Source organism: Hyla sarda, chromosome 1 (assembly GCF_029499605.1).
Source record: "Hyla sarda isolate aHylSar1 chromosome 1, aHylSar1.hap1, whole genome shotgun sequence".
Taxonomy (NCBI): domain Eukaryota; kingdom Metazoa; phylum Chordata; class Amphibia; order Anura; family Hylidae; genus Hyla; species Hyla sarda.
This window is the reverse complement of record NC_079189.1, coordinates 73,522,447-73,548,196: the sequence shown is the minus strand read 5'-3', so window position 1 is coordinate 73,548,196 and position 25,750 is coordinate 73,522,447. Positions and strand designations below refer to the sequence as shown.

The following is a 25,750-nucleotide window of genomic DNA, read 5'->3' as shown; positions in this document are numbered from 1 at the left end:
TGTAAATCATTGGGAAATGGATTATGCTGTATGTCATACGTTTTTAGCGTCTGTTAACATATCAATTATAAACATATAAACGTGTACCGTATATACTTGAGTATAAGCCGAGTTTTTCAGCACGATTTTTCATGCTGAAAACGCCCCCCTCGGCTTATACTCGAGTGAGCTCTCCGTCTGTCAATCCCTTCATCAGTGGTCTTCAACCTGCGGACCTCCAGATGTTGCAAAACTACAACTCCCAGCATGCCCGGACAGCCATCAGCTGTCCGGGCTTTCTGGGTGTTGTAGTTTTGAAACCTCTGGAGGTCCGCAGGTTGAAGACCACTGCGGCTTTCGTCATTATCCAGCCCCCCCTTTTGTTTTGTACTCACCTCCCCTCGGCGGGAAGTTAGGGTGAGCTGGTCCGGGCCATCTATGCTGCAGGGACCATCCCGTGGAGGGGGGATTAGTCGCTGCGGGCTGTCCATTTTCCCTGGGGGGGCCACTTCTCCGCGCTTCAGGCCCGGCCCCGGACTAGTGACTTTGCCTTGACAACGACGCACAGTGACGTTCATGCGCAACGTCCCCCTGTGTCGTCATCAAGGCAGTTTTGCAACATCTGGAGGTCCGCAGGTTGAAGACCACTGATGAAGGGATTGACAGGTGGTGATGATGAAGGGGGGGGGATGATGACATGGTTGATTACATGGGGGGATGATGTATTTCCCACCCTAGGCTTATAGTCGAGTCAATAACTTTTCCTGGGTTTTTGGGGTGAAATTAGGGGCCTCGGCTTCTATTCGGGTCGGCTTATACTCGAGTATATACGGTATGTTAAACAGACAACAATAACAGTGTGAACTCATCTTCACTTGTTTAGTATTTGCAAATAAGTATTGCAGCGGGATTTAAAAAAAAAAAAAAACATTTGTGGCAGCTATTAGATAGTTACAAAGACATAAATGCAAATATACACCTTTCTCTATTACAGATTTGCACCAGATAGTGAGGATTTTCCTGTATTCCTTGATCTTTCTACTGGGTGTCCTGGGCAACAGCTTGGTTATAGTGGTCCTAATAAGGAATAAGAGGATGCGGACTGTCACCAACATCTTCTTATTGTCATTGGCAGTCAGTGATCTAATGCTCTGTCTTTTCTGCATCCCCTTTACTCTTATTCCAAATTTGCTGGAGGACTTTATATTTGGTAGCACAGTCTGCAGTGGTGCTTTCTATTTCATGGGTAAGTGCACACTTTTACTAAACTATTAGTACTTAAAAGACTGGAACTTATCTTGTTCTAAAGTTAGGGGCATTACGAATTAGACAAATAAACTATGTATGAAACTAACAAAAGATGAAACTGGTGTACTGTATATATATCTTGGCCAAGCCAGAGTGACTTGCTGGTGGTACCTACAGAACAAATAAGGGTCTGGCCGATTGTATCTCCATAGATCTTGACAACAGAGGTTCTTTGTCCCCCAAGTGAATGGATTTGCAGCACATATGCTTGACTTCTACTTCTTACACTCTCTTCCGAAAATACCTAAGCTCTGTATTTGGCTATCTTGCCAAGCATGTGCACTGCTGCTCCATTCACTAGGGGAACAAGAGATCTCCGTACTTGTGATCAGTGGAAGTTTTAGCAGTGTGACCCCGACCGATCAGCTTATCATCGCCTATCCTGTTCAGAGATGATATGTTTTAATCTTGGGATAACCCCCTTTTATACTTAAATTTTCTATGCTTTAATCATTTTCCTTTTCAGAAGTTACGGCACGTGTTCCCAGAAGTTATGTATTTTCTTCCTCTTTGGTGATGCACAGACACAGAACCCTCCCCCCCCCCCCCACACTCATTAAGCCAGTCCATTGCGGTCACGTGAGCACTCTCTCCTTGCATGGGCAGTATAGTAACTGAAGGAAATGCTGGGATTTGTAGCTTTTCCCTGTGTGCTGAATAACGAAGCCCGTCTGATAGTAGGAAGAAGAAGGGGAGTATGAATGTAGTCATGACGGCATTGGCTTTTTGACTTCCATCTAGCTATCATTATCTTCATGTCAGACAGTGAAAGTGAACAAAGTCGAAAGGCAATTGCAGAGAGGAGTAATGAGAATAAAAAGCAAATTAAAACAGGAAAAAAAAATAATGACATGGTTCAATGGCATTTGGACATTCCTTTGAACAATATGCTGTAATTAATTATATCATATTCCTATTGTATTAAACTCCTTATAAATGCATTATGTTTCATTAGAACCATTGCATAGTTTAGTATAATAAAGGCAACTCTAACCCATGTTGCCCCAACCCCAGATAGAAGGAATCAATGACAGATTCCTTCATTACAATAATCTATGTTTTACTCTGAGATGCCGCAGTGCTTCTCAGGAATCATTGTTCCAGGCACAGGAGATGTGTCTGCTGGGCAGTTCCCCTCTGCCAGCAGCTATCCCTGCATTGCTCAAAGTGTGGAACAGGGAATTTTCCCAGTTTAAAATAAAGTCCAGTCTGTGGGCAGAATGTGCAGGAGGAGCTGAGCAGGTCATATACATACTCCTACTAAGTTTAAGAGCCCAGTGGGCGGTGATAAGTTTTATGCTTAAATGGGCATATCCACCTGGGACATAAATATGCCAGCCTGTGGATATGCCATAAATGTCTATCCTTCTTTAAGATCTTCCACCATTTTTGCAGCCCAACTTTGGACCTGTTCTTACAATATCTTTTTGTAGGTGAGGTCTCCAGAACAGGACCCAGTATAAGGTCTCATAATAGCTCTATACAGGGGGGGGGGGGGGGGGGGGGTCACAATTGCTCTCTTCCTACCGGTGATACCTCTAGCTAAGCATTCAATTCGTTTTTTCTACCATCTGGCCACACTACTGACTCATTTTGAGGCTGTCAGAAATCATTACTCCTAAATCCTTCTCTTCTGAGGTCTTCGCCAAGACAGAGCTGCCAATACGATACTCTAGTAGAGGATTTGCCTGCAGTTTTGAGTGTTTTGAAGTTCTATCTATTAAAGCTAAGTCATTTTCTATATTAGAACAGTCACAAAAAAACAGGGAATGCCGAAACTTGTGGAGGGAGGGCAGATTTCATTTATTTAAAACACAAGTGTTGTCTGCACACATATGTTGAGGACTGCGGCCTTATATATTCCTTCAACTGTACAGTCCAAGAGATCCACCAAGTGATGGTGCAATATTAGGGCAGCAACACCATATTTTAACATTTCATTAGTCACTAGAATTTTAGTTTGAGTGTACATAATGGAAGTTAAGTTATAGGCATTTTTTTGTGCCATGGGCTACGGACCCGGATTTTTTGTGATTGTTCTCATTTGGGTTCTTTGGCTCATCCTTGGGGATAATGTGTGTATTTTCCATATTACAGACTTCTCCAGGAACATCAATCCTATTTCACACTCAAAGTATGTTAAAAAGAATAAACACGTTAAAAAGAATAGGAGCAAAAACAGACCCTTGTGGCACACCAATTGTAACCAGTCTCAAAATATGTGGTACCCACGGGGATGATGGGTGTTGTAATTTAGGCTAGCTGTGAGTAGTTGTCTTGTAGGGAAGCAGTGTCACATGACAGAGTGTAGCAAACATGGTGGTTCCTTGTAAGTCCAACAATTCTTTTGCCAAATAGGTTGTTTCCATAGTACGAACTGTAGGAATAAGATCTATAAATAAAATAGAAAGAAGTAGTGTTCAACTAATGTTATCAAAATACCACTGTGCTATTAAGTGAACCCTAAGTACAATACAGGGTAAGAAAGCGAAAAAAAAACCACTATGAACATTGCACACTCAAATAATCCAAAAAAAAAAAATTAATTAGGCAACAACAAGTATTGACACAAAAGCGACACTACATTAGAGGACTGATGAAAGTCACCCTTTTCAATACACATACAATAAATATATAGCATATAGGCAGCTGCATCCTCACAGTTCCACCAAACTAAGAGTCTGGGTAATATTAAAGACACGAATGTCACCACATACAGATAAATAAAGTGCACAGTACTATAAACGATAACCAAATGACCCAAAAGTGCAAGAATAAAAATGATAGAAAAACAAAATGTGAATAATAGTCCTAGAAAACAAGATGCTAACAATAGCAGATACTGATCAGAGGGTCAGAGGGGAGCAGCAATAAAAGATGAAATACAGCTGTACATGCTTCACCACAACTTAGGAGGAACACGTACAGCTGTATTTCATGCTTTATTGCTGCTTCTTTCTGACCCTCTGATCAGTATCTGCTATTGTTAGCATCTTATTTTTACGGACTATTATTCACATTTAGTTTTTCTATCATTCTTATTTTTGCATTTTTTTTTAACCATTTGATCAATGTTTAGGATTACAGGAAAACACTTTACTAAATCTTCTTAGCAATTCCAAATACATTACAATCTATTTGGCACAGAGTGGAATGTTACAGTCATTAGGGCCGTTGAATGAATATTTGGTCACTGTCTCTTAAGAGTTGCTTTTGCAGCAGTTATACTGGAAAGTCTCTAGTGTGCTTTCACAGGTGGAAGTGAAGTAACTAATGTAGATGCAGTTGCAAATAGAATAAGGACCAAATACAGACAGGATACAGTTAAATCAGCTTGTAATCTACTGCGGAAGGCCTAAACAGGGTGGCTTTCTGTGGTGCAATACTTTTACTCTTTACTCACTGATTTTTGCGGTACAATACCCTGTATGTAAAGCATACAAAGACAAACTGACAGGTTACTGAATAAATTAGTGTAAACAGAGGGAACCTTGTTCAGCTTTATTTCCCTCTGCCTAAGTGTATGTTCACACTGGGTAATTCCCACATAATTACGCGATCGGAATTACACAAGCAGAATTTCAGTGTCGGCCACCAGAATCTCCACTCACGTAATTTTGCGAGCAGGGATTCCGTTCACAATACTCAATGTGAACATACCCAAAGACTATACTCCATCATGGAGCTGAAGCACTTTACAGCATAGACTGGAACAAAACAGTGACTTTTTTGTATAAGGCTTTATCTTGAACAGGTTACAGGTCTAAATCAAGGAGTACATTTTAGACTAGGTATGTGTATGCCGAGCAGGAGCCGAGCTAGGAGATGTTGCTCTGGCAAAAGCCGTCTCTAGACTGGTTTGGGTCCTCCTCTGTCTGGGAAAGGAGGCTGGACTAGACTCTTTCCACAACCTTTTAGAAGTTTGTGTAGAAACTGGTTTGCGAACATCATGGGACCAAGGCATCACACATTTGACGCTAGTCATATGCAGATCTCTCTAATTTTCCACTCTTGTTATACCTCATTGTAAGGTATTAATGCAATGCAATGTATAAAATGGTTAACTGGCAGTATCCACAAATACAGATATGTTCCGGTTGCAACCAGCCACATGACAACCTTACATGTATGATAGTTGGGAAACAGGTGCTGGGACACCATAAATATACACTATTAACAATAACCCTCTGAAAACTATCCTTCAACCAACTGCAAATCCACTGAACTATCCATGGAACTGTATCCAATGCTTTGCTGATGTCCAGATATGTGTACAACACTACCTCCATCCAGCACTTTAGTCAATTAAATCAATGAGATTACTTTGAGATGTTCTGACCTCAGTGAAGCCATACTTGTTTAGTTGTTGGTTTTTGAGTTGTCAATTAAGTTGTCCTCTTTTTAAGAAGAGTTTCCATCATTTTTACTTCTACCAATGTAAAGCTCACTGGCCTACAGTTACCAGCCTCTTCTTTACTACCATTCATGTGGATGGGTACAACATTGGCCATTCTCCAATCATCAGGAAAATCTGCTGTTAGAAGAGATTCGTTTTACAATTGGTTATTCAGGTCATTCAGGGGAGCAACAATCCCAGATCTGAGTTCTTTGGGAGAACTCTGGGGAAAACGCCATCTGGACATTACTGAAGCTTTGTTACTTTCAAGTAAATGGGACAACAATGCATGACCTTGCACTGCAGGTCATGTTGGGGAGGGACAGAGTGAAGCCCTAATCTTGCCCACACCTTCTGTCCCTGCCTATTTGCATACCCTTCTTAAACAACGGGTCCACAACCACGAGGAAGGTCCCTTCCTATGCAGGGACACACAAAGTCAAAACAATGAAATTCAAAACAGTCAAAGTCAAGAACAGCTGGAGGCACACAAAGTCAAAATTAATCTAGGTAAACACAAAGTAAATCAAGGTCAGACTATCCAGGGTCAATACCAGGAGTAAACAGTACCAGAACACTAAGCAGGATAGTAGTCAAAAAGCCAAGCCGAAGATCAAAAACCTGAAGTCAGAAACACTACAAGATTGCTGATAACTAAACACTGGCAAAGACTAGAAGCACACTGCAGGCTTAAATAGCCAGCAAACTGCAGGTTCAATAGCCAGCAACACAGGTGCGATATCAGCATGGTCAGCTGACCAGCCAAGATAGCTAGGATATAGCCAGCAACCAAACCAAACCAAAGCTCAAGAAATTTTAACCCTTCGGGTAAGACACATATGAATCATTACATTGCTACTACAAATACAGTAGTACGGCAATTGCAGGTATCTGATCTAAACACTGATCTAAACACTGAAGCAGCTACAATGCTCAAGTGAGTAACACAAGCCCTTCAATTTTAAGTCCATTTTAAAAGCTGGATAACCCCTGTACAGGTTGGGTGGGGGACCCCAGTGTAACTGTAATCACCAACCCCAATGACAGGGTTTGTTTGAGCTGGCATCACAATGGAGGAAGCCATAAAATGCAACAAAAACATATATACTGACATAAACCCAAAATGTTTTAACTGTCACAACATGCACTATAATTTACACACTAAAAGCTAAATTTATCTGCGATAGGCACAGACCTTACAAAGAAGCTACATTTTTGGAATTTTTTCGACTTTGCGTCTTGCTTGCCAAGTGGGCAGAGCTTTGCATAAATAAGACATAAAAGAGGGCCTGGCCTTCCACAAAGCCAGACAGAGCTAGAGTAAATTGTACCTGAAATCTACATTAGCTAGGAGCTAGCATAGATTTCATAAATATGGCATACAGGCCGCCACTGCAGTGTCTGCTTTATTGAGAGATGTGCGCCTAATAGCAAATCGGGTGAATTGGAAGCCCAGCAAAATTTCACATAAGATGAGCTTGTGAAACACTGGTTTTAATAAATTCCCCAATCCTAGCGCAGATTACTGATGAATAGTGATAAACAACAATGCTTTCTTATGCTAATATATATATATATATATATATATATATATATATACTGTAGATATATATTTAAATATATATACATATATACACATATATATATCAGTACCAAATGGTACTGAGAAACTACAGTAGAAACTACATGTCCTGCAAGCAACAAGATCTCACATTACTCCATTGATGCAGATATAAGAAAGTAATTAAAAAAGTAATTAGTTCCCTGATGATGAGATGAATAATCCAAAGCTTTGTTGTCTCCCTGAAGTCAAGAAACGGAACCCAGTTCGAAATACTTTAAGGTGGTGTTCTGGCTTTAACAGAACAACATTTTTTAATGCATAGTGAAAACTCATAGTGTTTTTTAATATACTTTATGAATCCATTCCTTGTGATTTTTAAGATCTCTGCTTGCTGTCATTTTATACAAATCTATTTCTCTGCTCATTTAGAGACACAACTCAGATATCTGGTCGGTAACTACAGGGTGGGCCATTTATATGGATGCACCTTAATAAAATGGGAATGGTTGGTGATATTAACTTCCTGTTTGTGGCACATTAGTATATGTGAGCAGGGAAACTCTTCAAGGTGGGTGGTAACCATGGCGGCCATTTTGAAGTCGGACATTTTGAATCCAACTTTTTTTTTTTCAATAGGAAGAGGGTCATGTGACACATCAAACTTATTGGGAATTTCACAAGAAAAACAATGATGTGCTTGGTTTTAACATAACTTTTTTCTTTCATGAGTTACTTACAAGTTTCTGACTACTTATAAAATGTGTTCAATGTGCTGCCCATTGTGTTGGATTGTCAATGCAACCCTCTTCTCCCACTATTCACACACTGATAGCAACACCGCAGGAGAAATGCTAGCACAGGCTTCCAGTATCCGTAGTTTCAGGTGCTGCACATCTCGTATTTTCCCAGCATAGACAATTGCCTTCAGATGACCCCAAAGATAAAAGTCTAAGGGGGTCAGATCGGAAGACCTTAGGGGCCATTCAACTGGCCCACAACGACCAATCCCCTTTCCAGAAAACTGTTCATCTAGGAATGCTCGGACCTGACACCCATAATGTGGTGGTCACCATCTTGCTGGAAAACTCAGGGAATGTGCCAGCTTCAGTGCATAAAGAGGGAAACACATCATCATGTAGCGATTTCACATATCCAGTGGCCTTGAGGTTTCCATTGATGAAGAATGGCCCCACTATCTTTGCACCCCATATACCACACCATACCATAAATTTTAATGTTCCAACAGTCTTGGAGGGATCTATCCAATCTGGGTTAGTGTCAGACCAATAGCGGTGGTTTTGTTTGATAACTTCACCATTCACATAAAAGTTTGCCTCATCACTGAACAAAATCTTCTGCGTAAACTGAGGGTCCCGTTCCAATTTTTGTTTTGCCCATTCTGCAGCACCTGAAACTACGGATACTGGAAGCCTGTGCTAGCATTTCTCCTGCGGTGTATATAGTAGTATATAGCAGTGTATACGGATACTGGAAGCCTGTGCTAGCATTTCTCCTGCGGTGTTGCTATCAGTGTGGGAAGAGTGGGAGAAGAGGGTTGCATTGACAATCCAACACAATGGGCAGCACATTGAACACATTTTATAAGTGGTCAAAAACTTGTAAATAACTCATGAAAGAATAAAGTTATGTTAAAACCAAGCACATCATTGTTTTTCTTGTGAAATGCCCAATAAGTTTGATGTGTCACATGACCCTCTTCCTATTGAAAAAACAAAAGTTGGATTCAAAATGGACGACTTCAAAATGGCCACCATGGTCACCACCCATCTATATATATATATATATATATATATATATATATATATATATATATATATATATAAATGTTCATTATAGTTGGTTCCCCTCCTGGTTTTGGCAAAAATTCTGATCAAAATGAGGACTAAATACTAACTAAGGGTACGTTCATACAGGTGGATTACCTGCAGAATTTCCGAGTGTATTTGCTGGGGAAAATCTGCTGCGGATTTATCTACCTTTGACTTCAATGGGTCCATAGGAAAATCTGCAAATCATCCTCTAGTGTGGATTTTCTGTAGACCCATTAAAGTCAAGGGTAGCAAAATCCGCTGTGGATTTTTCACAGCAAATAGGCTGCAGAAGTTCCACAAGTAATCCTTCCGTGTTAATGTAACCTAAAAGTCTTAGGGGCTCTGAATCATGTTATACAGAGGTTGCCAAGTTTAAGTACTACCACTATAATCCAGAGTAGAGAGCTGTTGCAAGAATACCTCTACTGTGAAAGACTCAACCTAACAATGCCATTCGTGGTCAATTTTATTATTATAATTTTTTTTTTTTATAAAGGCCTTTTGAAACACTGTAACAAAGGTCCTGTCTAAACATACAGCTGGGTAAAACATGGCCAGATGGGCACCAACCCTCAGACTAATATCCCCAACCACAAAAAAAGCTATTGTTTATTTTTATCCATTGCGTCCACTGCTCAAGACTTTCTCAGCAGTCCCAGTCTTATTGTGCCCGCACACACATGCTGAAAACTGTGCCAATTCCCTCAACTACAGGGTCCAAAACAGCCCCTGAAAGGTTGGCTCATGAAAATATGAAAATGTTGCAGCAAAAATGGCAAATGGCAACATATATCCACCATATATAAATACACCGGATCCACTCTAATATGAACAATAGGCACAATCTGCTGACCAGAAGGTTGACATTTATGAACATTCTAACTATACTCCTGGGACAATGGGCGTCCACAATACAGCCTATAAAGGGTCATCTGAAGAGTAAGAACAATAGCGCTGAGAGGTAATAAATACAAGATCTATTAAGTCTTGTAGAACTTGCTATAGAAATGCAGTTGCAGATATACAACTGGAAACCACCTCTATCCATTAAATACAATGGCATATAACATGTACCATGTCATTTCACATCATCAATCATGAGATTACTATTACAAATGAGTTATCAATGCTGGGATGAGCTGACCTATACAACTTCTAAACAGCATATGTCAAACAGCTTAGAACAACGTAAATATGTGGCTTCAATATTCTCCAAATTCCCTTTATTACCACACAGGGACATGAGGATTGACACTATACTCCCTTTGCATGTAGTCTTTGCTCGAGGATTATTTTGCATTTAGAACAATATATTCAGATACTTTGTAGCATTGATCAGGCCTATGCAGATTGCTAACTCTGGACCTTTACAAAGACCCTTCTGCCATATAAGAATCATTTGTATTATAAATTTCCCATGGTAAGTAGGGGCTCAGCTACAGATTTTGCACTGGGGATCATGACCTTAGGTCCTTGTAGACATGTTAGTTCAACAATGGCTTTGAAGAATTACACCAGTGCTAATGTGGTATGGGGTGTGATGCAAAGGGCAGGTAGAATCCCCCTAGGGGCAGATGGCATAAACCCCATGTATTCGTGATGCCAGGGCATGGTTTATCCTCAATACCACCCGAAGGTATACCGCTGGATCCTGGGCTAGGCACAGGGGCAATAATGACTCCGATGCCAAGTTACGGACAACGGTAGCTTTACTAAGGTTAGGCAGGTGGAAAAGTCTATACAGTTCAGCCAGGCCCACGGAGGTGACCAGTGATTCAGAGATCTTAAGGGCTTGCTGGGACTTGTAATAGATATATTCAATTTAATGCCGACCATGTTGACTTGACAAATGATGACTGTGACTGAATTTACTTGACTGATGACTGACAATACTGTGACTGTGGCTTACTTGTAGCTGCTTGTGGCTGCAGACTGGACTTGAGGCCTCCTATGACTCTGGACACACACCTAGACTCGACTGCACTGGACCTCAGCAGGAAGAATGAGAGAGAGCAGAGGCTCCACCCAGGGTTTATATGGGGGAGACTAGCAGGGAGCCCATAGGTCACCCCTGGGATCACCTGGTCACTGGTACCTCCTGGGTAACAATCACATGGAAAGTCACATGGTAAACAGTCTTAAGGTGACAACGCTTTCTGAACAAATTACATGGTATAATACATAGCCATATAGACATATAGAAACATATTTACATGGGGGGACAGATGCAAGGGGGCCCAGGGGACACTGTATGGAGGCTGCCTGACAGAGAAGCAATAGTACAGGGTAACACCTCCCATACTGGGCCACCTCACTAACATTTCCCTTCTTATGAAATGTTTAACAATGTTGTGTCTCCTTTCCCGGTCTCATGAGCCTCATATTCTTTATGTCTTTACAGAATCTATTGATGTGGAGTAAACTTTGTTAACAATTGTTTATTTTTTCTTGTCTTTCTTTTTTTCTTCAAAACTTGACAAATAGAAAAACTCACGCTTTTAAAATTATTTTTCTTGCTATGGGCAAGACCTTGTTAATCTAAATGATCCCCTATTTATAGCAAAGAGGGCATTCCACAGTGGGCCTTATGCTTGGGTGTGCGCATAGGATAACAGACTGTCAATACACAATTACATTTAATTTATCACATTCTTATATACCTTGCAGGTAGATCTTCTCCTATATCATATTGTTTTCTGTGCTGTTTTGATTATTTTTCACCAAAATGTAATTAAACCAAGAATACTGTCATTTTCTATAGGCTAAATACATGTCCCTTGCTATTGTTTATACTTAAAGGCATATTGTCAACTCTAAATGTTAACCCCTACTTTCAGCTTCCTATCCCTTAGCCAGCAGATAGGGGATAACCTTTTGGGTTGGTAATATGCCTAAATGATTTACTTACCTGCCCTATTCCCCACTGGTGCCATTCCAAGAATGTCCAGTGTAGTGTCCCGGTACCTGTCTTACATCTGCCATATATTAGAAGTTGTCATGAGGCTGAAAAAAACATCTATTACCTGCATAAACCTGTATGTTTTGAGGTATTCCAGGAGTGTAAGGGTTATATCTTTGCACACTGCTGTATATCAGATGAATTACGCTTTGGTCACAGGATACGTCCTATCTGGGTTTTATACAAAATTGTTAAGAAGAACTGTGGAAAGTGTCCCAAGTCCAACACCCTTTTCCATAGAGGGCTTGGTTCAGACTAGTCAGTTTAAGCTACAGTTTTCCTAGCTCTGCTCCTGTTAGGCATCCGTACATTTAGGCCAGAGTGTTACTGTAAGGTCTAGTTAAATAAGCCCTTATGTAGTGCAGCATAGGCTGTTATTGGAGAATATTGTAGAGGTTTTTGTGTATGCATTGTGCTTACATATTTTAGTATGGCAAGGATGTGGCAAACATGATTTTTCAGCCATATTGATTCTTTTTCAATTGATTCTTTGCGCCAGTGATGGTGAGTGTGCATGATATGGGCAACAAAACAAACTAACATCTGAGTGCTTCTTTAACTTGAGGCCAATCCTGTCCTGTAATCTCATCACGTTAAGACCTGCTCCAAGCAAGTCACTGTCCTGTTTCGGTAACAAGTTCCATCCACCAGTGTGTGCACTGATCACAGCACTATACATTGTTTTGTGGATTTCATAAAAAAAATTGTCTCCAGTCCATGCTCTTAAATGGGCACTGTCATGAACTTTTTTTTAATATGTTGTAGTACTGATGTACTACAACATATTTCTAATATACTTTAGTTATTTTTTTTTGTAATTAAAACACTTTATTTTGATTTTGAAATCCCTCCTAGTGGCTGGCTGCAGCCTGCTGTGATGTCACATGAATTCAGAGTGATCCCAGCCAGGCAGCGGTCCGAATTCAGTCAGGCTGCGCAAGCTCACTGCCTGTCAATCAGACAGGCTGGAGCGAGCTCTTTGAACAACGAGGATGCGCACAGGCTCCCCGGCCTCGCACGCCGGCCCCAGCTCCCGGTGTGAGGTGGAATTTCATGCGCCGCTGCTCCTAAGCAATGCTGCACTAGGACTGCCCTGCACTTTAGTCTTTTTCTGGCGGGCGGAGGGTGGGGGAGCGGGTTGCGCGTGAGGTTCGGGGGAGCGGGATGTGCGACAGCTGCGGCCATCACCGTAACACAGATACTGTTTTCACCACAGTGTGCCTCCAGTTGTTTCCCCACTACAACTCCCAGCATGCCCTGACAGCCAATAGATGTAAGGGCAAGCTGGGAGTTGTAGTGGTGAAACAGCTGGAGGTACACAGTATAGGTGAACTAAGTTCAGAAGTCGGCCCCCTGCAGGAATAAGTGACGTCGTGCTTGCTAGGGAAGTCTGCCTGATAAGTGAACACACTACCAGGCAGACAAGAAGTCATTTTTAATATAGTAAAAAAAAAATTAAGGCAGTGAGGGGGTTAAGGATAGATGGGCAATAGGTAGGGACAGAAAAAAAAAAAAGGATGGTGGGAGCTGCTCTTTAAGGCATCGGGCTCAAGTGTTCATCTCCGAGAAGGAGTTTTGTTTAGTCAGAAGAGAAAAAAGGGTCCCTCTGCTTATACTAATCTATTTAGTGGCCTGTGGTCACAGTTAGCGTGGCGTTTATCAACAAGTCACAGAAGTTTTCTTGCATACGTCCGCCACATAGTTTATCAAACCCACCATGAGTAAAAGTACAAGTATTTTCACCACAGTAAGCCATCTTGTTGGTAACTGCATCTACATTTGTATCTACACTTTCACGTGCAGAAACCACACTAGAGACTTCAACTCTGTATAACTGCTGTAAAAGCAACCTTCAAAGGAACAGTGACCAACTAATCATTTATCTGCTCTAAAGATTTCACATTGCATCCTGTCCTGAAATGACGCTATTGTATTTGGATTTCAATGGAAGATTCATATTAAGTATTTAATTTGTTTCCATGTCTTTAGGTATTCTTTCTGTACTACACACTACCGTGACAAATTATTGTTGAGCTCACAGGGGATCCTTAGGTTTGCTTTACCATCCAGCCATGTGACAGTATTCACATTTATATCCCCAAGGGACTGCTACTCCCAGCTAGCCTGCACTACAAGACCCATTATCCCCATAGGTACCGAACCATGCTGATCAGAGGTTTCTGGGCCTCTCTTGGCACACAGAAAATGTCCATTCAGCAGTTTTCTTTTGAAAGAAACCCCCATTTAAATGACTTAGGCTGCGTTCACATATGTGCGGCATCCGGCACAGTTTCCTTCGGGCGTGAAACAGAGGGAAAGTGATGCCAAAACTGATCCTATTTATTTGAATGGGACAGTTTACAATCATCCAGTGTCTCAATTTTGATACCATATGGTTGGACATGCTGAAGAGCACCAGGCAGGGGAATGTAGCTTGCTGCATTCCCCTGTCTGTTGCCCAGACACAATGGACGTCGGACGCCATACAACTTGTCAGTTGTCATCAGTTGTGGCATCAGTTGCGTTGAGATTTAGGCTGAGTTTACCTATGCCGGACGCCGCACATGCAGTATGTGAACCCAGCCTAACTTCTACAATATTCTCTTTGTAACTTCAAATTGCTATGTGCTAATTATCTGCTTTTATATATTAAAATGTGGCTTCCTGCAGTTTTTCTCCATTTACAGAAGCTTTAGCTAAAATGTATTTTAGCTTTACAAGTTTCCTGAATCATTTGTATTCACATTTACAAACATGCTAATGTTTAAGTGCTAGTTTTCTTTTTACGACTGTGATTACATGAAGTGTTATAAATAAAATTAAATTTTGTAAACTAATGATGAAAAAAACTGAGGAGTATAACTGAGGGACAGATGGGAAGGAAAATATTGTTTATTTCTATGGATACAATTAATTGCACAAGAAAAAAAAAAAAGTCTCCGAAACGACAGCATCCTTGGTGTTCAAAATTAAGAGACAAAAAATACACTTGTTTCCTCTCAACATATTCAGAACCTTTCAGCTTGAGAATCTTAATGGCCCATGCACATTGAGAAAATTCAGGGAGAATTTCCATGCCGAATTATGTCAACGGATCCATGCCATCCGGACGTGGCGCCTATTTTGCGTGGAATTTTACAACAGACATAAGCTTCAGAAATAATAGTCCCATTGACCAATGGACTTTTCAGAGGAAATTCCCGTGGACATGCTCATTCTTTTGTTGGAATCCAATTCTGCGTCAGAAGTTCCAACATGTAAACAGTTTGCAATGTTAGTAGTGTGCATTGCCCCTAAGAGTCCCCCTGCTACTATTTTAATTATCTGTATTAGGACTTGTGCTGTGTGAACAGGCCCTATGGAGACATATCGGAGGAGATTTATCAAAACATGTCCAAAGGAAAAGTTGCTGAGTTGCCCATAGCAACCAATCAGATCGCTTCTTACATTTTTCAGGGGCATTTTCAAAATTGAAAGAAGCGATCTGATTGGTTGCTATGGGCAACTCAGCAACTTTTCCTCTGGACAGGTTTTGATAAATCTCCCCCATGGGGTCCAAATCATTATGTATTATCATTATGGCTCTCTTTGGTCCATCTGTGAGGGGCATTGTTTTGCTCCTTTAGAAGCAATGCAAGTTGTATACCTTCATAGTCCTCTTGTGTTCATTTTGCTATTCTTAATTATTCGTATGGCAAAAACCCCCATGTCCCTTCGTATCAAATCAAAGATAGAGGTACAGTATAGGCCGAAAGCAGGCTATGGGCACCAAATTTCAGTTCTACAGTATGCAACTTGAATCTATAGTATGGTCATGTATGAGAACAATAGTGTACAATAGTGTAATTTGAAATGCCTGCACCCGATAAAAAGTCTGGGTCCACAGGTACCAGTTGCGATGAGCCAGTTTTTTGTTTTTTTTTGTACCACTTTAGGTCTTTGTGTCTGAAGGAGCCCAATAGTCCGACTGCCACATGAGCAGACACTAGTATAGATAGGTGTGGGGGGTGGGGCACTTCTTCACATACAGTATGTAGAGTCCTCTATCATGATTCCCTTCAACATAGTGAAAATGGGAAACTGATAACAAAACTACCATTGTGTACCATTGGAACTGTATTGTGTTCCACAACATGTGACCTTGAGCATCTCCCTGGATCAGACAGAAAGCTGCTGCATGCTGTGTTTTTCTGTCTGTGATTTTCAGTTTTCAATTTTTTACGTTAATTTTTTACTGCTCAATAGTCACATACCATTGTGGTAGAGGGTGTTGGAAGGGCAGATGTTGTTAACCCTTAGGGCAGATGGTATGAACTCTTAGTGTTCATGACACCAGGGCATGGTTATCCTCTACACCACCCGAGGTATGGCCGCTGGTTCCTGGGCCAGGCATGGGGCAAATAATCTCTCCGATACAAAATTACAGAACAACGGCACTATACTGAGGCAGACAGATGTTAAAGTCTTTACAGCTCAGTTCAGGCCCAAGGAGTTGCTCAGTGTACTTCAGGAGGCTTGTTGGCTCGCTGGAACTTGTAACATAGTAACATAGTTCATAAGGAAAAAAGTTCAACCTATATCCATAATGAGTCCCCACTGAGTTGATCCAGAGAAAGGCAAAAAAAAACTCATACTAGAGGTAAAAATTCCTTCCTGACTCCAAATATGGCAGTCAGAATAAATCCCTGGATCAACGTTCTGTCCCTATAAATCTAGTATACATAACCAGCGATGTTATTATTCTCCAAAAATGCATCCAGACCCCTTTTATTCTTTTACAGAGTTCACCATGACCACCTCCTCTGGCAGAGAGTTTCATAGTCTCACTGCTCTTACAGTAAAGAACCCCTGTCTGTGCTGGTGTAGAAACCTTCTTTCCTCAAGACGTAGAGGATGCCCCCTTGTTATTGATACAGTCCTGGCTCTAAATAGATCATTATTAGAAGTAGAGCAGGAAAAAAACATCAGGTATGGCGAGACTCTTGTAGACAGATGAGGCGGATGTCAAAGGTAATAGGAAAGTCCTCAGCAGGACATTTTATTAAAAAAAACAATAAAACAGACAAGATTACGCGTTTCGGGAGGATCCCTCCCTTCCTCAGATCAGGATAAGGACAGTACAACAATAGCAGGTTTATATGGCCCAATAATGGGCGCCAAATACACATGGGAGGAGTAACAATCCAAACTTGAAAATCAAAGTACAGGAACAGAAACAGCACTTACATATAATATACAGTATGAATATACATTAGGAAGCAATACAATTGCAAATTGTGGTAATATCAGGTCAGGTTATGTGTTGGACCGGGGCTGGCAACTGCTGGAGAACCGCAGTGGTCCGGAAGCTGTTAGCCGCAGCATGTGAACAGTGTAAACAAGGCCCTTCCTGTGTGAGAAGCACGTCAATAGCAGTGAGCTCTGAAGCCGGGCTGGTTGCCCTGGACACGTTGCTATGCTAGGAGGTCACATGGTCAGCCCTCTACCAATCAGCTCTGAATGTGGTTTCTCCCGGAGATATGCTTTTTTGCATAGATCTCAAGTTGAGCGGCCATCTATAAGCCCCGTGGGGTTGCCCCCCACCCACCACCCGATCTATTGAGGGTAAATACACGAGTCCGTCGGTCCTTTCTTTTCTTTTCTTTTCTCTATAAATAGATCATGGGAGAGATCTCTGTACTGCCCCCTGATATATTTACATATAGTTATTAGGTCTCCCCTAAGCCTTCTTTTCTCTAAACTAAATAACCCTATTTCTGATAATCTTTCTGGGTACTGTAGTCCTCCCATTCCCCATATTACTCTGGTTTCCTTTCTTTGAACCCTCTCCAGCTCCACTATATCTTTCTTGTACACTGGTTCCCAGTATTGTACACAATATTCTATGTGTGGTCTGACTGGTGATTTGTACAGCGGTAGAATTATTTCCTTGTCATAGGTATCTATACCCCTGTTGATGCACCCCATGATTATATTTGCCTTGGCCGGAGCTGACCCCTGTCTATTACATTACTTAATTCCTTTTGAACACAGGGGTGAATGCCATCTGGACTAGTGTTGCTCGCGAATATTCGCGAATATAGCACTATATATTCATAATTACGAATATTCTTTTTTTTTTTTTTCACAGTACACATCACAGTGATCACCCCTTTCTGCTTCCAGCTTGTGTGGTGTAAAGAAGGCTCTAATACTACTTTATGAGACTGGTGTGCGAATTTTCGTATATGCGAAAATTTGCATATGTGAATTTTCGCTTATACTATTTTTTGTATATGCTAATTTTAGCATATGTAAATTTTTGCATACGCAAATTTTCGCATATGCGAAAATAAAACAAGAATATAACGAATATGCGAATTTAGCGAATATATGACGAATATTCGTCCATATATTCGCGAATATTCGCGAATTTGAATATGGCCTATGCCGCTCAACACTAATCTGGACCTGGTGACTTGTCTATTTAGATTTTTTGTAGGCGGCACTGTACTTCTTCCTGGGTTAGACAGGTGACCTGTACAGGGGAGTTTACCTTATCTCGCTGTATTTCACCTGGCATTTCATTTTCCTCGGTGAATACAGTGGAGAAGAATTTGTTTAATATATTTGCTTTTTCCTGATGCCCGTTTATAATTTCTTCCTCATCATTTTTTAAAGGGCCCACACTTTCATTTTTGACCTTTTTGAACATTTTGGGGTTAGTTTTACTCTCTTTGGCAATGAGTCTTTCTGTCTCTGTTTTTTGCAGCTTTTTTTTTTTTTACATATTTTAAATTTTTCTCTATAGTTTTTTAATGCTTCTTCACTGACGTCCTGTTTTAGTAGTTTAAATGCTTTATTTTTGTCTTTTATTGCCCCCTTAACATTTGTATTCATCCATATTGGTTTTCTTTTATTCCTGACCCTTTTATTCCCATAAGGTATATACCTCTTACAGTGAGAATTAAGAATATTCTTAAAAGTCTTCCATTTAGTGCCAGTATTCTTGTTTTTGAGTACATTATCCCAATTTATATTGTTAAGGGCTTCTCTGAGTTGATTAAACTTTTCCTTCCTTAAGTTCATTGTTTTTGTGGCCCCTCTCGAGATTCCCTTATTGAAGAACAAGTTATAATATATTATATTATGATCACTATTTCCTAGGTGTCCTTCTACTTGCACATTAGTTACTCTGTCAGGTGTGTTGGTTAATATTCAGTCTAGTAGGGCGCCCCCTCTTGTCAGGCCCTGCACCATTTGGGACAGATAATTGTCTTTAGCTATAGTCAGAAACCTGTTTCCTTTATGAGATTCACAGGACTCAGTCTCCCAGTTTATATCAGGATAGTTAAAATCCCCCATTATTATCACCTCATTCTGATTTGCTGCCTTGTTTATTTGCCTCAGTAATTGATCTTCTGCCTCTTCCATTATGGTTGGTGGCTTATAGCAAACCCCTACCAGAAATTTTTTTTTTATCTCCATATATTTCTACCCATAATGACTCCACATTATCGTTTCCCTCCCGTGTATCCTCCCGCAGTGCGGCCTTCAGACTGGACTTTGCATAAAGACAAACCCCTCCCCCTTTCTGTTTTGTCCGATTCTTCCTGAATAGACTATAACCCTGTTATAACCCTGTATGTTGACAGCCCAGTCACAGCTATCGTCCAACCAAGTCTCTGTTATACCAACTATGTCATAATTCTCCTCAGACATTATCAACTCCAGTTTGTCAGTTTTATTGATCAGACTTCTGGCATTAGTCAACATGCAATTCAATGGTGTATGTTTTTTTTTCCTATGACGCCTATCCCTATTAACTATTCTAACCCCTCCCTCCACTCCACCCCCAGGTATATTACTATGTCCCCCCTCTCTATCTACACTATCTTCCCCCTCTACGTTGTAGGTTCCCCCCCCCCCCAGTCCCTAGTTTAAACACTCCTCCACCCTTCTTGCCATCTTCTCCTCAAGCACAGCTGCACCCTCCCCATTGAGGTGCAGCCTGTCCCTACGGTAGATCCGGTATCCAACAGCGAAGTCGGCCCAGTTTTCCATCAACCCAAACTCGAGCACCAGGTAGACAACACCCTGTTCGGCAATCCCGGTCTTTTTGACAGATCGCCCTGTCTGTCCCCCTAATAATTGAGTCCCCCACTACCAGCACCTATCTGGCCTGCCCTGCACTCCTCCTTCCCTCCTTACTGGAGCAGACACCCCCTGGCGATCAGGGGCAGTATCTTGCTGCAGTACTGGTAGATCTGAAATGGCATCCCACTCATCTGCCACCGGGCAAACTTGTTGGTGTGTGCCAGATCAGGACTAGCCTCCCTGACACTTTTCCCTCTACCCTGTGTTCTTTCTTTTTTTTTTTTTTTCAACTGTAATTTTTCTTAAGGAATTTTTCATGGATACAAATCCAAATAAAGGTGAAAGAACATACAAATGACATCACAGAGGGCCAAAACCCAATAACAGTCGGCATGGTATGAATAAGGAAACCGGCAAATGGGAGAGCCATGGTAGGCCAAGATAACCATGGAATTCCGAACAATGGCCCCCAGTGCCAAAATGCTAACACAATAAGTCTGTAACTTTAACTGTTTAGAAGCTAAAACAGGCGTAAATCTAGGCACCAACCTGTAGAGGCAATTAGGACCAAAGGGCCACAAACACGGGAAGGGGAGGGGTGGGGGTGGGGTAACACAAGCAGGGGAGGCACAAAGACAAACACACAACAACCACAAGAACCAAAGGACAGAGGAGGGAAGAAGGCCTAAATTAGTGATTTGCACAGGGGTGGCTAAGGGGTATAATGAGCCTTAACACCCCACAGGTGTTTGACAAATTTTCGTTAAAGTTGGGTGGGAAAAAAAAAATGTTCACTAAAATGCTGGTGTTACCCAAAATTTTTCATTTTCACAAGGGAAAATAGGAAAAAAGCCCCCCAAAATTTGTAACCCCATTTCTTCTGAATAAGAACATACCATACGCTCAGAAGAGAAGGAGCGCCATTGGGATTTTGAAGAGAAAATGTGTCCGGAATTGAAAGCCACGTGTGTTTACAAAGCCCCCATAGTTCCAGAACAATGGACCCCCCAACATGTGACCCCATTTTGGAAACTACACCCCTCACGTAATGTAATAAGGGGTGCAGTGCGCATTTACACCCCACAGGTGTCTGACAGATTTTTGGAACAGTGGTCTGTGAAAATGAAAAATGTAATTTTTCATTTGCTCAGCCCACTGTTCAAAAGATCTGTCAAATGCTAGTGGGGTGTAAATGCTCACTGCACCCCTTATTAAATTCTGTGAGGGGTGTAGTTTCCAAAATGGGGTCACATGTGGGGAGGTCCACTGTTCTGGCACCACGAGGGGCTTTGTAAATGCACATGGCCCCTGACTTCCATTCCAAACAAATTCACTCTTCAAAAGCTCAATGGCGCTCCTCCTCTTCTGAGAATTGTAGTTCGACCGCAGAGCACTTGACGTCCACACATGGGGTATTTCCATACTCAGAAGAAATGGGGTTACAAATTTTGGGGGTCATTTTCTCCTATTACCCCTTGTAAAAATGTAAAATTTGAGGAAGAACCAGCATTTTAGTGAACATTTTTTTATTTTTTATTTACACATCCAACTTTAACAAAAAGTTGTGAAATACCTGTGAAGTGTTAAGGCTCACTGTACCCCTTGTTACGTTCCTTGAGGGGTGTAGTCTCCAAAATAGTATGCCATGTGGGTATTTTTGCTGTTCTGGCACCATAGGGGCTTCCTAAATGCGACATGCCCCCCCAAAACCATTTCAGCAAAATTTGCTTTCCAAAAGCCAAATGTGACTCCTTCTATTCTGAGCATTGTAGTTCGCCCGCAGAGCATTTTACGTCCTAACATGGGGTATTTACATACTCAAAAGAGATGGGGTTACAAATTCTGTGGGGCATTTTCTCCCATTACCCTTTATAAAAATGGTAAATTTGAAAAAAAAAACTGCACTTTAGTGAAAAAATTTTTTTTTCATTTACACATCTGACTTTAACGAAAAGTCGTCAAACATATGTGGGGTATTAAGGCTCACTGGACCCCTTGTTATGTGTTTTGAGGGGTGTAGTTACCAAAATGGTATGCCATGTGGGTTTTTTTCTGCTGTTCTGGCACCATAGGGGCTTCCTAAATGTGACATGCCCCCCCAAAAACCATTTCAGAAAAACTCACTCTCCAAAATCCCACTGTCACTCCTTCCCTTCTGAGCCCTCTACTGCTCCCCCCGAACACTTGATATACACATATGAGGTATTTCTTTACTCGAGAGAAATTGGGTTACACATTTTGAGAGGATTTTTCTCCTTTTACCCCTTGTAAAAATAAAAAAAACTGGGTCTACAAGAACATGCGAGTGTAAAAAATGAAGATTTTGAATTTTCTCCTACCCATTGCTGCACTTCAAACCTGAACTGGTCCATGAAAAATTCTGATTTTGAAAATTTTGTGAAAAATTGGAAAATTGCTGCTGAACTTTGAAGCCCTCTGATGTCTTCCAAAAGTAAAAACATGTCAACTTTATTATGCAAACATAAAGTAGACATATTGTATTTGTGGATCAAAATATAATTTATTTGGAATGTCTATTTTCCTTACAAGCAGAGAGCTTCAAAGTTAGAAAAATGCAAAATTTTCAATTTTTTCATAAAATTTTGGAATTTTTCACCAAGAAATTATGCAAGTATCGACAAAATTTTACCACTAACATAAAGTAGAATATGTCAAGAAAAACTATCTCGGAATCAGAATGAAAGGTAAAAGCGTCCCAGAGTTATTAATGCTTAAAGTGAAAGTGGTCAGATGTGAAAAAAACGCTCTGGTCCTACAGTGAAAAATGGCCTGGTCCTTAAGGGGTTAAATCAACTGCTGCCAGAAAGTTAAACAGATTTGTAAATTACTTCTATTAAAAAATCTTAACTTCTTAAGGACCCAGGGCGTAGCTGTACATCCTGAGTCCGCTCATGCTCTATAATGCGGGGCCACGCCGTCACGGTCATCCCGATGCCAAGCACTATTAACCCTTTAGACACGGCGATCAAAGTTGATCGCCATGTCTAAAGTGAAACTAAACTAATGCCGGTTAGCTCAGGGAGCTGTTCGGGACCGCCACGTTGAAATTGCGGCATCCCGAACAGCTGTAGTACACGCGGAGTGTCCCCTTACCTGCCTCCTGGTGTCCGATCGCCGAGTGACTGCTCAGTGCCTGAGATCCAGGCATGAGCAGTCAAGCGGCAGATTCATTGATCAATGATTTCCTATGAGAAACCATTGATCAATGTAAAAGTTCAGTGTGTGCAGTGTTATAGCCCCTATGGGGCTATAACATTGCAAAAAAAAACTAACTTATTAACGCCTTCTCTAATAAAAGTTTGAACCCCCCCCCCCTTTTCCCATTTAAAAAAAAAACAGTGTTAATAAAAAATAGACATATGTGGTATTGCCGCGTGTGGAAATGTCCGATTTATAAAAATATATCATTAATTAAAAGGCACGTTGAATGGCGTATGGCAAAAAAAATTCCAAAGTCATAAATAGCGTATTTTTGGTCACTTTTTATATAATGAAAAAATGAATAAAAAGCGATCAATAAGTCCAATCGATACAAAAATGGCACTGAGAAAAACTTCAGATCATGGTGCAAAAAATGCGGAAACATTAAAAAGTTATAGGGGTCAGAAGATTTTTATACATTTTTAAATGTATAAATTTTCCTGCTTGTAATTATGATTTTTTTCAGAAGTACAACAAAATTAAACCTACATAAGTGGGGTATCATTTTAATCGTATGGACCTACAGAATAAAGAGGTGTAATTTTTACCGAAAAATGTACTGTGTAGAAAAGGAAGCCCCCAGAAGTTACGAAATTGCGTTTTTCCTTCAATTTTCTCGCACTAGTATTTTTTTTCCGTTTTGCAGTAGTTTTTTTGGGGTAAAATGACTGATGCCATTACAAAGTAGAATTGGTGGCACAAAAAATGAGCCATCATATGGATTTTTAGGTGCAAAATTGAAGAATTATGATTTTTTAAAGGTTAGGAGGAAAAAACAAAAGTGCAAAAATGGAAAAACCCTGAGTCCTTAAGGGATTAATCCTTCCAGTACTTATTAGCTGCTGTATACTACAGAGGAATGCTTTCTGCTGACCTCTTCTGTCCATTTTAGGAACTGTCCGGAGCAGGAGAAAATCCCTGTAGCAAACATATGCTGCTCTGGACAGTACCTAAAATGGATAGCAGAGGTCAGCAGAGAGCGCTGTGGTCGTGACAGAAGAGAAATCCAAAGAGAAAAGCATTTCCTCTGTAGCATACAGCCCCGAAAAAGTACTGGAAGGATTAAGATTTTTTAATAGAAGTAATTTACAAATCTGTTTAACTTTCTGGCACCAGTTGATTTAAAAACAAAAATACCCCTTTAAAATGAAAGGAGCGATCTGATTGGTTGCTATGGGCAACCGGGCAACTTTTCCTCTACACAGGTTTTGATAAATCTCCTAATTTGTGTACTGCTCTAGCATGTACTGTATAGCCAGACAGAAAAACACAGCATGCAGCATTTTTCTGATGCAGGGAGATGCTCAGAGTTCCGGAACACAATTCAGTTCCAATAATACACAATGGCATTTTTTGTCATTAATTTCCCCTCTGCTATTTTTACTATGTTGGAGGGAATTATGTAAGAGGTCTCTCTCTCTCTCTCTCTCTCTCTCTCTCTCTCTCTCTCTCTCTCTCTCTCTCTCTCTCTCTCTCTATATATATATATATATATATAAAGAGGTAACACTACCTGTCATTTGCCTTTTATAATGCTAGGCTCCATTGTAAGAACCTGGGTGTGAACAGTGTAGGCATGGAAAAAGGCCATACAAGCTTATTAGTGGGGTCTAACATCTAGGTCCCCCACCAATCTTAAAAAAGGGGAATCCAGAATGAATGGAGCAAACAGCACTTCTGCAGCTACTGCTCGAGTCATTGTCTATGGAACCGCCAAACGTTTCTGAGCACTGAGATGTTAGGTGGCGTCAAAGAGAATAAATAGAGCTCTGACCGTGCATGTGATCCATTTATTCCAGGAACAAATTTGCCCCCCTCGTTCTCTGAAATGTTAGGGGGGATCCTAACAGTCAGACCCTTACTAATGAGGCGATTCAAAGCTGAGCTCGGAATACCCCTTTAAGCTCTTATACATGAATGTGCAATGTGAACTTCTCGTTGTCACATGCATTATGGTCAGCATTGGTTATTTGTACTATACATTCTAGCATGCCCTATCTAAAGATTACCCATTCTAATTCTTGATAGAATTTTAAAGAATTCAATACAATTCAGATATATATGGTACCTCTATGGTACCTTTGGTCTCACAGGACCTTAGTGGCTGATAGCAAAGAAAATAGAGGAACTTTAATATGTTATATATATTGCAAAAAATCTCAATTTGTATCCACCATCACAAATCAGGAAGCTTTGGTTTAGGTTTATATGAAAGTGTTCCGTATATTCTTGGCATTACCAAAGGTTAGGTAGAGTGCTCTGGCAAATGAATTGACGTCCCCATGATATTCTGTTTGCGTATGATAAGTAGACATATGGTTTTATTTGTGCTGAACGACGCTAATGGAAAGCGCTGCTCGTCCTCTATCAGCCAACTGAAGACATGAAGAATAATCTCTCTTCTTTGCATTCAC

The 25,750-nt window shown here is 40.8% G+C and overlaps 1 protein-coding gene across 4 annotated transcripts in view; it reads left to right on the top strand.

Moving 5' to 3' along the window:
• Positions 1-25,750, top strand: part of CCKAR (cholecystokinin A receptor) — a 106,940-nt gene that overhangs the window by 38,908 nt on the left and 42,282 nt on the right. For all 4 annotated transcript variants that reach the window (XM_056555992.1, XM_056555984.1, XM_056555975.1 and 1 more), the window contains one exon: positions 974-1,225. In XM_056555992.1, the coding sequence (XP_056411967.1) occupies positions 1,075-1,225 (151 nt within the window). In that variant the 5' untranslated portion in view covers positions 974-1,074. The remainder of the gene's footprint in view (positions 1-973; positions 1,226-25,750) is intronic.